At 37.1% G+C, this 13,929-nt stretch overlaps 1 protein-coding gene across 4 annotated transcripts in view; it reads left to right on the top strand.

Annotated features, from left to right (window-relative positions):
• Positions 1–13,929, top strand: part of LOC594269 (mesenchyme-specific cell surface glycoprotein) — a 36,924-nt gene that overhangs the window by 14,386 nt on the left and 8,609 nt on the right. The window contains exons 2-7 of one of the 4 annotated variants that reach the window (XM_030987124.1): positions 6,947–7,165; positions 8,376–8,975; positions 9,363–10,015; positions 10,490–10,941; positions 12,285–12,429; positions 13,455–13,566. In XM_030987124.1, the coding sequence (XP_030842984.1) occupies positions 6,947–7,165; positions 8,376–8,975; positions 9,363–10,015; positions 10,490–10,941; positions 12,285–12,429; positions 13,455–13,566 (2,181 nt within the window). Of the gene's footprint in view, positions 1–6,946; positions 7,166–8,375; positions 10,016–10,489; positions 10,942–12,284; positions 12,430–13,454; positions 13,567–13,929 lie in introns of all 4 variants that reach the window. The other 3 variants (XM_030987122.1, XM_030987123.1, XM_030987121.1) reach the window with 3 other exon arrangements.

The following is a 13,929-nucleotide window of genomic DNA, read 5'->3' as shown; positions in this document are numbered from 1 at the left end:
GTTTTCCCTATTTCCATCTTGGTGCCGGCCATTTCGGCCGCTGTATCGGCCTATGGAGTTGCGTCACAAAACAGAGTTTGACACTTGACAACTGTATGCAAACTGTTCTACGTGCATTAACGCGATATCTTTTTTATTGATAGGCGAAAAGGAAAGAATGACTCATTATCGCTCATAGCCAGTTTGTTTTAATTTCTCCCCTTTTCCATACTCTTCAATCTTAACGTTTGAAAGGGGGAGGGGAAAGAATGGGGAAGGAGAATCAGCTTGAACAAACCACACTCATGTCCTTTGCAAGGAAATTCATTCACGTTTGCTTAGGGATGATAATAACATGGCCCGCAGGAAGTGTAGTATTGATTCTCTGGTGGCTACCCATGGTAAATCATTATTTTTCCTACTTATTATTTATCAAATGAATACCATAGCGCACTTCTGCATGGATATAAACATTCAATTTACATTGCAGAGTGTAGTCGTTTCCCATTTGTTCATTTATTTATTTTATTTCCAGTCAAGATGATAACATACAAAACATCACAAGGTTGACAAATGATATAACATAAACATAATGATATTTAGCACCAGCCAATGCCTGAGGATCACCTAAAAGAATTTTAAAATTCTGTCTAGAGGCTCTTCCATTTCATAATTCATAATTGTTCTAAGTGGATTAATTTTGTTGGCGGAAGGGGAGGTGTCAGTCCAATTCTATTTCACACCCGCCCACTCATTGATTCTGTTTGTGTGTGTAGTGGCATGTTTCACATTCAGCAGGGAAGTGATGTCATTCCCCCCTGAGGCTGAGATGAGTGATATCTCAGCTATAACGGGAACCTCCTCGGTCGGTGCGGTCGGTCAATCTTAATTACTTTAATATGTCTCTTTTTAAGATTGGCACGTTTATAGAGGAAATAATCCAATCCGGTTCGTCACATGTGCAACTTCGTCTTATGGTATCTCCTTAATGCAAGTAGAGGAAGATTGTGTCGTTAATGAGAGAGTAGTGTGGAAATGGGGGGAAATATCCCCGAATTGGCTCTAAAATACTGTCTAAATACACGTACATAGTAATAACAATTAACCCGATCATTGGATCCAATTGGTATATTCCGCACAGGATATTGCAAACGTTACGCTCCCTGCGGTGTATTCTGACCAGTCGCCAGTTTACAAGCGCACACATTTCAATGCAACCACATTAACACTTGTATTCCGTCGGGTACATATGTTACACCTGGGTGAGGAGAAATAATGTAGATAAAATACATTTCTAGACATTACGTGCAATCCTGGGGATCGAACCTACGACCCTCGAATCTCCATTCAACTACTCAACTACTACACCTTTGTTGTTATCATTATGATCATTGATATTAACCTTAAGTTCAAAATCAAAATGAATATTACCATTATTATGAATATTATCGTTATTATTATTACTTTTTGTTTTTGTTATTCTAGTCATCATTATCATTATTATCATTAATATCACTACTAATCCTACAACGACCTCTGCTACTAGTACTACTACTATCATAATTATTAATATCATAAGCATTAATAGGTCTTTTTAGACAAAATTATCCCCCGCCTATTATTATTAAGAAGATTGATTTGTAGACAAACCAATAACTTAAGTGCGAGCTTTGGGAAACTGTGCATGGGATCGGTGCTTAAATTACAACATAAAAAACGTGGAACTCTAACACAGGTAATCTCTAAAAGTAAATATGTTGCCAACATTCTGCATTTGAAGGCCTTATGATTAACTGGGAAGATAATTTGTGGTTTTCCTAATTAGATAAGAGTATATTAGACCGACCTATGATTATGAACACTGCCAGGATTTACATATCTTTCATCGATACAGGTGATGTATATATATAAGTTTCAATGTTTTTTTCCTTCTTTGGTTAAATGAATTACCACTGTGTGGGACGAGTGAATGATGTTTCTATTTAAACCCCTCATTAGATGTTTGGAAATTCAAGGATGATCGATTATATCTCTCTTGTCATGGCATAACCATCGCTATATTTAGTATTTTGAGAAATGATACCCCATTAGTTTTATATGTATCATATTACGTATTGTTACATCATAGTCAAAACCATGGCATGTCAATCTCTATCTCTATTTGTACTCCATTATACATGGAATGTGATTGATTTTATTTTTTGTATCAGCAAAATCATTTATATCAAATTAAATTGTGAATGCAGATTCATATAATAACCGAATAATTGTTTATGTTGAACTAAGACTTGTTCAACTCTGGCTGAAAAAGTGTAGGAAATGTTGTTTTTTAATCTTACATTCAGTGTCATATATATATAGGTTTTCCCGCCCAATTTCATCAGAGTTGCATCCGATTTAACGATGCGATCATTCAATTTCGAGCGAATTTGAATGATCACCGAGATCAACATTCAAAAAGCTAATTAGTTCATTCAATTTAATTGTATAAGCATGCGATTTCATGATTTTCTTACATAAACGTGTAAAAAGCGCGTTCAAATTAAAAATGCAAGTAAATGCATTCAATTTCGCTCCTGCACCGCCCTGATGAACGTTAGGGTATTCAAATTGACGAATAGGCAAGCATTTACAGCATTTGGGCAGTCTTTTTCTGTTACTGTTTATATTCTTTGCAATCTGCATCTCTTTGAATAAATTATGCAAACTTTATGTACCTTGAAATGGGACCTTTCCCTTATAGTGAAATATCTCATTCTTCTGACAAACCGTCATGCAAGCAAATTATGATTTATAAACCATTCTGTAAGTGTTATGTCCATACTGCTAGGAAATACAGTGAAACTTGGAGAGAAGATTAGAAAGAAAAGAAATATATAGAATATGATAAAAATAAACATTATGAAACTTTAAGAATGAAAATTAAGTTATATAATTAAAAACAGTGAAAAAAAAAAAAATGACGTGAAAAGATTGCGGTAAAAATTAAATAGAACTACAGAACTTGTTTGTGTTGATTTAATTTGAACGTTCAAAGTGCGAAGGTGTGTGCCTATAAATGAAATTGAAATTGGTATTAAGCACGAAATTGAACGTCTATCCAGCTTGCGCGAAATTGAATGACAACTTAGCGGCACTAAATTGAATGGATTTCTCTCTAAATTGAATGAAATAAAATTTAAAAGGAATGATATAAAAATTAAATTAAATGCTCAAAGAATGAACTCGAACCATGAGAGCAGAGAGTTAATGAAAACCGTTCGAACTTGAACGCCTATTCATGAAGTCGAATGCAACTCTGATCAAATTGGGCGGGAAAACCTATATATATATATATATATATATTTATATATGTTTGTGTGTGTGTATGTGTGCCTTGCAGAGAATAACCCAATTATAAACTGTCTGTGCCTGCACTGCCAACACTTGCGGAGGCCTCATAAAATATCTCATTATGACTCAAAGCTATAAAAAATCGATAACAATTCATTCACTTCAAACAAATTATATTTACAAACGTACATGACTGTATTAGTTTAGTCAATTAGATTAAACGGAAGTGTTATTCAGGGAAGAGGGGCGGAAAAGGGATTACGGGAGAGTTAACTGTTTTTTTTTTTTACTGAATGGTCGTTAAACTGCTACCTCGTTCTACAAAACATTGTTATTTGTTTTTCTCAAAGCGCTTGATTTTTACCCAAAAAATGTTTTGCTGGTGGCATCAAACTCGAGACAGCTAAAAATTCATATTACTACATCATTCAGCTCAGTTTCATTCCTCAATCAGTTCTCCTGGAAAATTAGCCCTTCCGATGTTTTATATATATTTTTTCAAGGTCAACAAAACTATATTTAAAAACCCAAAATAGGCTTATTTCATCACTTTACCTTTCGATTTATTAAAGATACACCACGCATAAAGTTAAAAAAAGGTTTTACATGTAATTCAACAATTTTTGATGCTGTACGTGATTATTGACGTAAAATATTCAATCATATAAAATGTATGTATTTTAATGATTCGTCAATTTTCCTCTGCATTATGTAACTATTTAAATATTAAAATATTTCAATAATTAAGTATCATTTACCAATTTTGACATCGAAATTAATACACATTAAATGTTATCTTCGTAATGGTAGGTTGTAGACGCCTTATCGAGAAGGTGGGAAGCGTCAATTAAACGTGTATCCTCCTAAATCACAGCATAGTGATCATCCATCCGAATGTAACTCTGCTAATGAACCAATGTGTCAGAGACAATTATAGTTCGGGAACCTCCCCAATTTCAAACAGACAGGATCTTGAAGGTTTCGTGTTTAAACATTCATGGATCATAAATTGAATATTTCACACCGTTAGATATTCGATAATTCCAAAACATGTAGGTAAACAACGGACGATGACAACCTTGTATACAGCTTTTAATCAAATTATGAATTTAAGATTATAAAAATGAATAAAGAATTTAAGATGATCATAATATACCAAATGGTAATAGACGTACTGTTGATCTTATTGAAATTTCTAGTCGTATGTAGAAAAAAACTACCCAAATTGGAAATCGACAACATCAACTTTAAAGTTTTATTCCTGCTTCTCATTCGTTTGGGACTCTTGTTTTATCTGAATTTTGGTCAGTTGTTTAAAGAGGGTTGAAAGTTTTGTGTAGGGCCAATGGATGTAGGACCTACAAGACTTTAGAAGAATGCGACGTAGGAACATTTACGAATATTTTTCTCCTTATCCTTTAGATTTTCCGAGGTCTAACTAAAATAGGAAGTGACACATCAATCATGTCAACCTTAATACATGAGATATTAACGAGATGGGGAACTTATTATGAAGGGGAAGCCATTGCAAGGATACTTTTAAAGGTCCTTTGTCGATCTTAACTTGGGTATATAGTTTAATCGAGAAGAAAGTGTGAGATGTCATGCAGAGACAGTCGGTGAATATATCGTTTAACTAAGTCGTGTTACTAGTCAATATATTTGAGATTTATTTAAAATTCCGGGTTAAACAAACCAGGTATCATAAATTGATGAACACCAACGGTAAATGCCAATTAAATAAAAAGCCAAAGTTCTGAAATAATTAGAATGAAATTATAATCTTTATTTCTTTCTTTTTACTTTCCATATATCTTTAAGCTCCTCTATAGACCATGTCTAAATCACAGGGACAGTTTCTTGTCATTATAATGCTATATATTCATTCCAGAGTGGCATGGTGTCGGAAAAAGAGCACTACTGAATTGGGAGAGTCTGAAAAGAAAATAGAACAAGTTAACGTTTGATAAACACAGCAGTACATAGTTGGCCAACAAGCGAATAATTTTATATTTATTTATTCCACCTACTTTGGAATCGAAATATAAATTTTGTGCCTCAAATATCATTCTACGTACATGTGTTTGGCACTACATGTGTTTGGCACTAGGCCTATATACTTTTTAGAAGGAAAATTAAAGATTAAATTATCTACTTGGACCACTTCAAGTTCATATGTAAATAATACACGATATCGTTCATTATCTCGACGGTCAAATACATTTATTAAGTTTACAAATATGAAACTATTCAATATTCTTCTCAAAACTTTCAAAATAACTGTATTAAATGTGCTTGGCACAGATCTCAAAGTTAAACGTCTATGAAAAGTTAACAAAAACAACAAATTAGCGACTCTTTTTCTGGGACCCTTAATATTTCGAAGGTCACATAAGATATATGGAGACATTATTCAACCTGATAACGCTACCGAATGGATATGTGATATACCACTCCACCTCGCAAAATGATTAGTATAACCGGAAAAGGACAATTAAATGGATATTGGTTACATGCTTTGACCTTAACCTTTGGTATGTAATGAATAACTGCCATGCCATGGTCAGTGAGGCACTCGGTGCAGTAGCAAATGCTTGAGGATTAACCTTAAATAGTCCAACATTCAAATCTAGGGCACCACATTAGTGCTCCAGATTATAAAAACGGGGCTGGGATAATTCACGCGGCTCAAGTATTATCTATAAATATGGGCAGGAAGATTATAACCCAAATAAAACGTCCCTGTTGAATAATGGTCAAGTATTAAAACAAATTGATGATTTATGAATTGGGTTTATCAGGAATTCATTTTTATTTGATATATGAATATAAAAACATGTTGTCAACTCAGGTATAGTGAACAAAGACAAAATTTTATTGTTTAGCTTCTTTCATAAACTTTGACTTTGTTAAACGTATCCAGAGAAATTGTAGTTGGAAGCGGTGTTGTGGAAGAAAGACGGAATAACAAATAAACTTTTCAAAGAACAGACCTGTTTTCTTTTTATAGACAGAACCTTGTATATCTCATTCAGAAACACCTTTCGATACAAATTTTCTTTTAATGACATCAATATTGGTATCAAGGATTATGAGGTTATTTTTAGAACTTTGGACTTTTTGCCAAGAAGGAAATTATACTTTACTCAAATAAATTGCTATATAAAACACGGCAATGCCCTAGCCAGGATTTATATGGCAAAGTCTCAAAGAAATTTGTGTTTGTTTTGGCAAAACCTGGCACCCGTGCGGACTATTTCTTAGCAATTGGTTCACTGTCCTTTTAATGCTTTTTTAATCTTTTAAAATATATATGCTTACTTTTTAACCAGATCTCATCTTTTAGCATCTTATGGAAATATCTCGAAAAATTAGAAGCAAAAATTGCTTCCGAAATAGTTTGTACCTAATTAGGCTCCTTTATAGAGAGAGGAAGGTGGCGACAGACTGAAGAATAAACGACGACGACTAATAGTCCCTCGCATTCTTTCCTCTGATAATAAGACAAACATCCTATGATTTAGTTAACCCTTAGCGATATGCAGGGATTAATTATGAATAGTACCTTGTTTACGTTTTCTTGACAGGTGTTAACTTTTTGGTCTTCACTTCATTTATTTTCTTTTTCTTTCAGGTAAACAATGGATCCACGTTGTCGACTTTGCGGATATGTTCTTTCCCAAGATCCTGGACAAGTTCGATTCACCACGCCCTGTCACGGATATCGCCGAGTGCGGGCGCTATGTAGCATGGGCTGTGGAAGGTCAGGAGATTACAGACAGTGGATCGGTAGTTCTCTATGATAAGTTCTCACGGGTCGATCGGAAGTGGAACAGAAATTGTGAATTTATAGGTAAGGGATGATTTCATCACTTTTCTTCCTTTCTTCCTTTCTCCTCTTTTCTCATTTCTCAGTTGTCTTTTCCTGACCCTTTTCTTCTTTTTTCTTTGTCACAGTATTATTTTTGTTCTTTTCTCCTCTTCTTCTTCTTCTTCTCCTTCTTCTTCTTCTTCTTCTTCTTCTTCTTCGTCTTCTTCTTCTCCTTCTTCTTCCTGTTTCGTCTTCGTCTTCATCTTCTTCATCTTCTTTCCCTTCTTTGAGGATCCCCCACTGGCATGCATACTTTAATGTGCTTTTGTACTGTATCATAGGTTTTCATTCGATATCCATCAAGGCCTCAATGAATACTTCGACTCTGTATATAAAACATCGTGTTTTTCTATTTAAGTAAATCATTTGGAAATCACGTAACTCTTATGAATTTTTTTATTATTAATTTTTTTTTTTACAAAAAGAGACCTTAAAATAAAAGAATAAAGATATCAAAAACACCCCCAGGTTGAAACCAAGAATTTCCCATCTCTCAAACTGTTATGAAATAGCGAAACAGGTGGTTTGTATTGGATAGATTTAAACGAAAGCTGTCTAAAATAATTGTTTGTTTTATATAACTTTCAGTCCTCTTGACATCTTGACATATAGTCAATTAGATGCTTTTATAAGACGATGAAGCAGATCCTAATCAAATGATTGGTTGAGAGCTTACACGTGACCAGGCATTTATTTTGCCTAACATGTAATTTTACCAATGACCGGTCATTAGTAAATGCTAATGACCAGTTATTAGTAAAATCATGTTATAAAACATCTCTTTATAAAACAAATATAACACAACATTTTGTTCGGGCGTTAGTAAAATTTCCCAAACTCGGTACCTTTGAAACAGTCCAATTACCCTCGGCTATCGCCTCAGGCGTGTTAGACTGATCAGAAGGTACCCTCTGTGGGTAATTCTTACTAATGCCCTCACTGCTGTGTATTCTTTTTATACTATTCATCCTTTGATCCTATTAGCAACAATTACCAAATAGTAATGCCCATATTAGAATACCATATGGCCTACCCTCCCGAAATGAAAACAGAGACCACTCTTGTTTTTACACAATAAGATTTAAAAATGCCTCAGATAGTATTTTAACCTTTATACCAGGAAATGGGGATGGTGTAGATTTTACTAACGTGATTTTTCTAACGTGATTTGTCATTTTCATAAATTTTACAGTTGGATCCAGGCCAAAGAGCATCAGATTCACGAAGGATTGTTCCACCATCGTTGTTGCTAACGAAGGAGTTGCTGATGTAGCCGGTACAGGAAGTGCTTCACAATGGGTTAATCCCGAAGGTACAGTCAGCATCATTAGGTTGTATGGCAGAATGCATCAAAGACAAGGCCAAGGACAAGGAGGAGGAGGAAATGGCGGAAACAACTGGGGGAACCAAGGAACAAACCAGAATAATTGGGGTAACGCAGGCGGGAGAGGACAATGGGGAAACAATGGTCAAGGTGGACCACCCAATGGAGGACCAAACAACGGTCAACCTGATTGGAATAACAGAGGAGGCAATGGATGGAATAATAATGGACAGAATCAGGGACCCAATCAGGGACCCAATGGGGGTGGCCCGAATGGGGGAGGAAGAGGCTGGAATAACCAGGGTCCAAACCAAGGGGGAAATGGTCCCAATCAAGGACCAAACACAGGTGGACAGGGATGGAACAACCAAGGCCCAAACCAAGGCCCAAACCAGGGCCCAAACCAGGGCCCAAACCAAGGACCAAACCAAGGACCGAATAGAGGAGGAACTGGATGGAACAACCAAGGCCCAAACCAAGGAGGTAGGGTACCAAACCAAGGGCCAAACGGAGGTGGAGGTAATGGCTGGAACAACCAGGGACCAAATCAAGGAGGACGGGGTCCCAATCAAGGACCAAACACAGGAGGACAGGGATGGAACAATCAAGGCCCAAACCAAGGCCCCAACCAAGGCCCTAACCAAGGACCAAATAGAGGAGGAACTGGATGGAACAACCAAGGCCCAAACCAAGGAGGTAGGGTACCAAACCAAGGGCCGAACGGAGGTGGAGGTAATGGCTGGAACAACCAAGGTCCAAATCAAGGAGGTAGAGTACCCAATCAGGGTCCAAATCAAGGAGGTAGAGTACCCACTCAAGGTCCAAATAGAGGAGGAACTGGGTGGAACAACCAAGGAAACAACCAGGGACCAAACCAAGGCCCAAACCAAGGCCCAAACCAAGGACCAAATAGAGGAGGAACTGGATGGAACAACCAAGGCCCAAACCAAGGAGGTAGAGTACCCAATCAGGGTCCTAATCAAGGCGGTAGAGTACCCAATCAGGGTCCAAATCAAGGCGGTAGGGTACCCACTCAAGGTCCAAATAGAGGAGGAACTGGGTGGAACAACCAAGGAAACAATCAGGGACCAAACCAAGGCCCAAACCAAGGGCCAAACCAAGGACCAAATAGAGGAGGAACTGGATGGAACAACCAAGGCCCAAACCAAGGAGGTAGAGTACCCACTCAAGGTCCAAATAGAGGAGGAACTGGGTGGAACAACCAAGGAAACAACCAGGGACCAAACCAAGGCCCAAACCAAGGCCCAAATAGAGGAGGAACTGGATGGAACAACCAGGGACCTCAAGGAGGAGGTGCCAGAGGAAATCCACAGATTCCTAATCATGGAGGGCCCAATCAAGGACCAAACGCAGGGGGAACCGGGTGGAACAGAGGGCAGACCAATACACCTAATGCTAGAGGAAGAGCTCCACCAAACAACCCCCCTAATAATCCTGGACAGGGCCCGTGGCAGATCCAACATGTGCTTGGCCACCTTATCCGACAGGTAAATGTTATATCCCTTTAAAAATGTCTTCGTGTTTTTATAAAGACTAAACATTATCCTCTTTTCCTTTTCAGAATCAGAGCTGTAAATATCTCCTTGATTCAATCACTCAATAATCATGATGAATCTAAAAACGGTTATCACATTTCGGATACTGCTTCCAAATTATTTATTGTGGCTTTTTAATTTCCTTTGATAAGTGGGTCAGACGGATTGTATTTGGTTCAAAAGAAAATTTGCAAGTTCGCAATCTGTTCTAAGTTTGTTTTAATTGTGGACAAGGGCGGAGACGTTCGCGTAAATTTGGAAGTTTCTTTTTTTAATCACCTTGCGATCTAAGGCAAATCCTCTCGAAAAGAATTTTACTCTCCATGTGTACATAATAGACCCCATTATTGCAAATATAGTCTAAATCATGGAATATGTCAATATAAGCATATAAATGAATAAGCAGATTATTTTTGCCTCACATAGAAACGACAATATCCTCCACCACCACAAACACCAAACTGGCAGCCACAAACACCGCAGTGGCAACCACAGACACCGCAGTGGCAACCACAGACACCAAGATGGCAACCACCTCAAAGACCAACCTTTCCCCAGACCCCAGCCAGAGGTCCAGGCGGCGGAGGTCGCGGTATGAACCCTCCCAACAGTGGACCAGGATTCAATCCAGGACAAGGTCAGGGACAGACACAATGGCAAAGACCAGGACAAAGACCTGGACAGAGACCTGGACAGAGGCCAGGCCAGTTTCCCCAGGTCCCTGGGCGAGGGAATACACGAGATCAGAATCCGCAAGGGCAGAACCCAAATGGACAGAGCCCTCAAGGAGGAGTGACAACAAGCAGAGGTACCTGTTCTGGTGGTGGAAACTTTAACCCAACCGTTACAACATTGGATTTCACCAAATTTAACGCAAGGTGGGTACATCAATTATTCTAGGAGGCTTCAATAAAAACAACTCTTTTAGACACTTACTCAGTTATTTCATTATCCATGCGGTTATCAAGAACCTTTTTTAAATTATGAAAAATACATTTTTAAATTGAGATTTTCCCCAGATGCAAATCTGGTGCAAAAGATGTTTGTGAATAAGAGTTTTACATAATTGAATTTTACAAACATTTCGATCTTCGGAATATTGTTCTGTTATATTTGTTAGCATAAGATTTATAACTCTTTATCTTTTATTTCGAGTTTTGTGTCAGTTAAAGTTAGTGTATCCCTTTTGCAACCAACATCCAATTCTGTAGAACTTTGCAGGAATTATGAATATGTCACGTATTTCTTATCGGTGAAATTTAAACGTTAGTAGCTAGGGTCCTGGTATTCAAATTATGCAGGTAAACCCGATTACTGTTTAGACTTCACTGTCAGACACTATTGAGTGAATGACTGACTTATTTTTTTCTTTAGTAATAACATACATAAAATGAGCTGTAATGGGTATGTGAGCATTTGTCTACATCAATAACCCCTTCGTGTTGAAAGCCAAATTAAACTGATTTTATCTTTGCGTAGCATAAAACAAACGACCACTTGGTACAAGGGTTTGAAAATCAGACTAATAAATTAAACGATCGCGATCGCTAAATTCGATTCGACAAGTAACGGTTGGTATTTTCCCACAAACAGACATTGTTTTGGCATGAAGATGGTACATTGTACCTTTAACACTGCCCCAGGTATAGAGTCATTCAGATCATTTGCATTAACACGATTCAAATTTAGCAAGAAAAAGAGCATTCATTTCAGGCAACGTAAACATATTATGCAGGGTTTGTGAGGATTTTTCAGAATATTGTCGTAGGGTTTGCATCCCAACACATTGAAAGAGCTAAAAACTTGCCTCAGCATAAAGGTGAGCATGGTACGTGACGTTTCTTATATGTTATTTTCAATGTAAGTCAATTGATGTTTTTACCTGTTAGAGAATAACCTTTGAAGAAAAAACTAGGATCTATCCGTCTTGGATCATTACCATGAAAATCGTCACAATCTTGGGGGGAGGGGGAGGGGGGGGGGGGTCATCATAACTTTTCCCAATTCCCTACACAGTAATTTGTACATTTATGTTTTTCTCATTCGTTAGGTACATGTTAGTCTGAGAAGTAGTCGTCCTATGACCAATATTAACATTAGGTTCATGCATTAGATGTCGGACGTATTACTGCATAAAGTGAATTATAGATGGTTGGTAGTATTAATTACTAGTTCTTACTCGTATATTTATATATATATTTGAAATTTTTTGTCGTTTCAGGGCTGATTGGTTCAAGTCTCAGCTAGTTCGACAGCCATACACTGGTCAGATGGGTGACAAGCAACTGAATACATTCTCACAAGGTCTTGAACCTGAGTACGTGACATTTGACTCCATGGAAACCACTGCATATGTTAGTCTTCAGGTAAGTCATTAAATACATTTTTTTTTAAAAACCTTTGGCCATAGGCTTATGATGTTAGGGTGAAGCACCCCCCTTCCCGGCAATGGGTATCTTAAGTTTTTTTTAAATGTATTTGTGTGTTTATTCAATTTTCAATCATATAAAAATTACATATTTACAAGTCATTGGTAATAATTAGACAAACAAACAAACACAAAACCAATATGTATAAGAACAAATAACAATAATGAAAGGACAAGAAATTTATACAAACCATTACAGTAAAGAAAGACCTTGAATTTACCCAAAACATCCATCACTGGCGCACACGAACATGGTCTTAAGTAGTTTTAATTTTTTAAGATTCTCTACAAACAAAAAAAAAAAAAAAAAAAAAAAAATTCTAAACTGCATAGTTGGTATTAGTAATGTCACCACACCGTCAGTTTCTGTGGAATCAAGGTGAAAAAAACATCCTGCATTGTATATGCGCCCCTGAGGGATACTTTGTATACACTGTACACATAGAAATCATAATTTGAACTACAGTGCATAAAGCGAAGTGGGTATTTTAAATTGTTCATAACATGTAGAATATATTTTAAAACTATCGTTACACAGCAGCGGATAAACAAGGAAAGCCCGTTACAAAAGTTTGTAGGACAATATTCTGGGACAACTACTGTGTGAGCTCTCAACCGGTGGACAATATATAGACCCCTATCCTAATTTCTTCCTAGTGAAACCTTTATAGGACAACTACCATCAGGACAACTACTCCCAAATTTAAATATCCTGGGGTTAACGAAAATAGGAGCATGTTGTATAGGGGTTCTCTAATGTTCATTAAAATAATGTTTATGTGAGCAGTTGGGCGGGTAATCGACTCAGAGATAGTTTGAAAAGAGAATTTGAAAAATAGAGTAGAACGGAACGCAGTTTGAAAAGAGAATTTGAAAAATAGAGTAGAACGGAACTTAATGAATAATTTCTTTTGAAAGTATGGCATCTGTGAATATAAATTGATTCTTTTTTTGTTCTTACAGGAAAATAACGCCATTGCGAGTGTTGATCTGTTTGCCAATGAAATCACAGGCATCCATCCTCTTGGCGCCAAGCAATGGAAAAGATATGATCTGGATCCTAGTCCTGGCAATGGTGAGAACCAAAGACAAGGCATTAGATGCATCCCCCTCAAACAAAGTCCGTCGGCATAGATGTCATTATGAGGAATTACCTTAACCCTGGCCCCGTCTTATAAAGACTTTATATTAAGCACAACTTATTTACGATTGATATCAATCGCATGAAAGTACATACGAGATAGGCGACTACAATGGTGCGATTGATTGGAGGACTTGCGATAGATTTGGATATCTCAATACCTTTATAAGAGGGGGCCCCGGTCTGCAGTTTCCAAAGTTTGAGGATTTATTTATTCACTTCTTCTTTGGGAAATCATACGACTCTTTTTAATGTTACTTGGCAAGTGCCGTTTTCCCGCATTAGAACCGCTTGTCA

The sequence above is a fragment of the Strongylocentrotus purpuratus genome, unplaced genomic scaffold, assembly GCF_000002235.5.
Source record: "Strongylocentrotus purpuratus isolate Spur 01 unplaced genomic scaffold, Spur_5.0 spur5_scaffold_16, whole genome shotgun sequence".
NCBI lineage: Eukaryota > Metazoa > Echinodermata > Echinoidea > Camarodonta > Strongylocentrotidae > Strongylocentrotus > Strongylocentrotus purpuratus.
The sequence above is the reverse complement of the archived record's forward strand: the minus strand, read 5'-3'. Positions and strand labels throughout refer to the sequence as shown.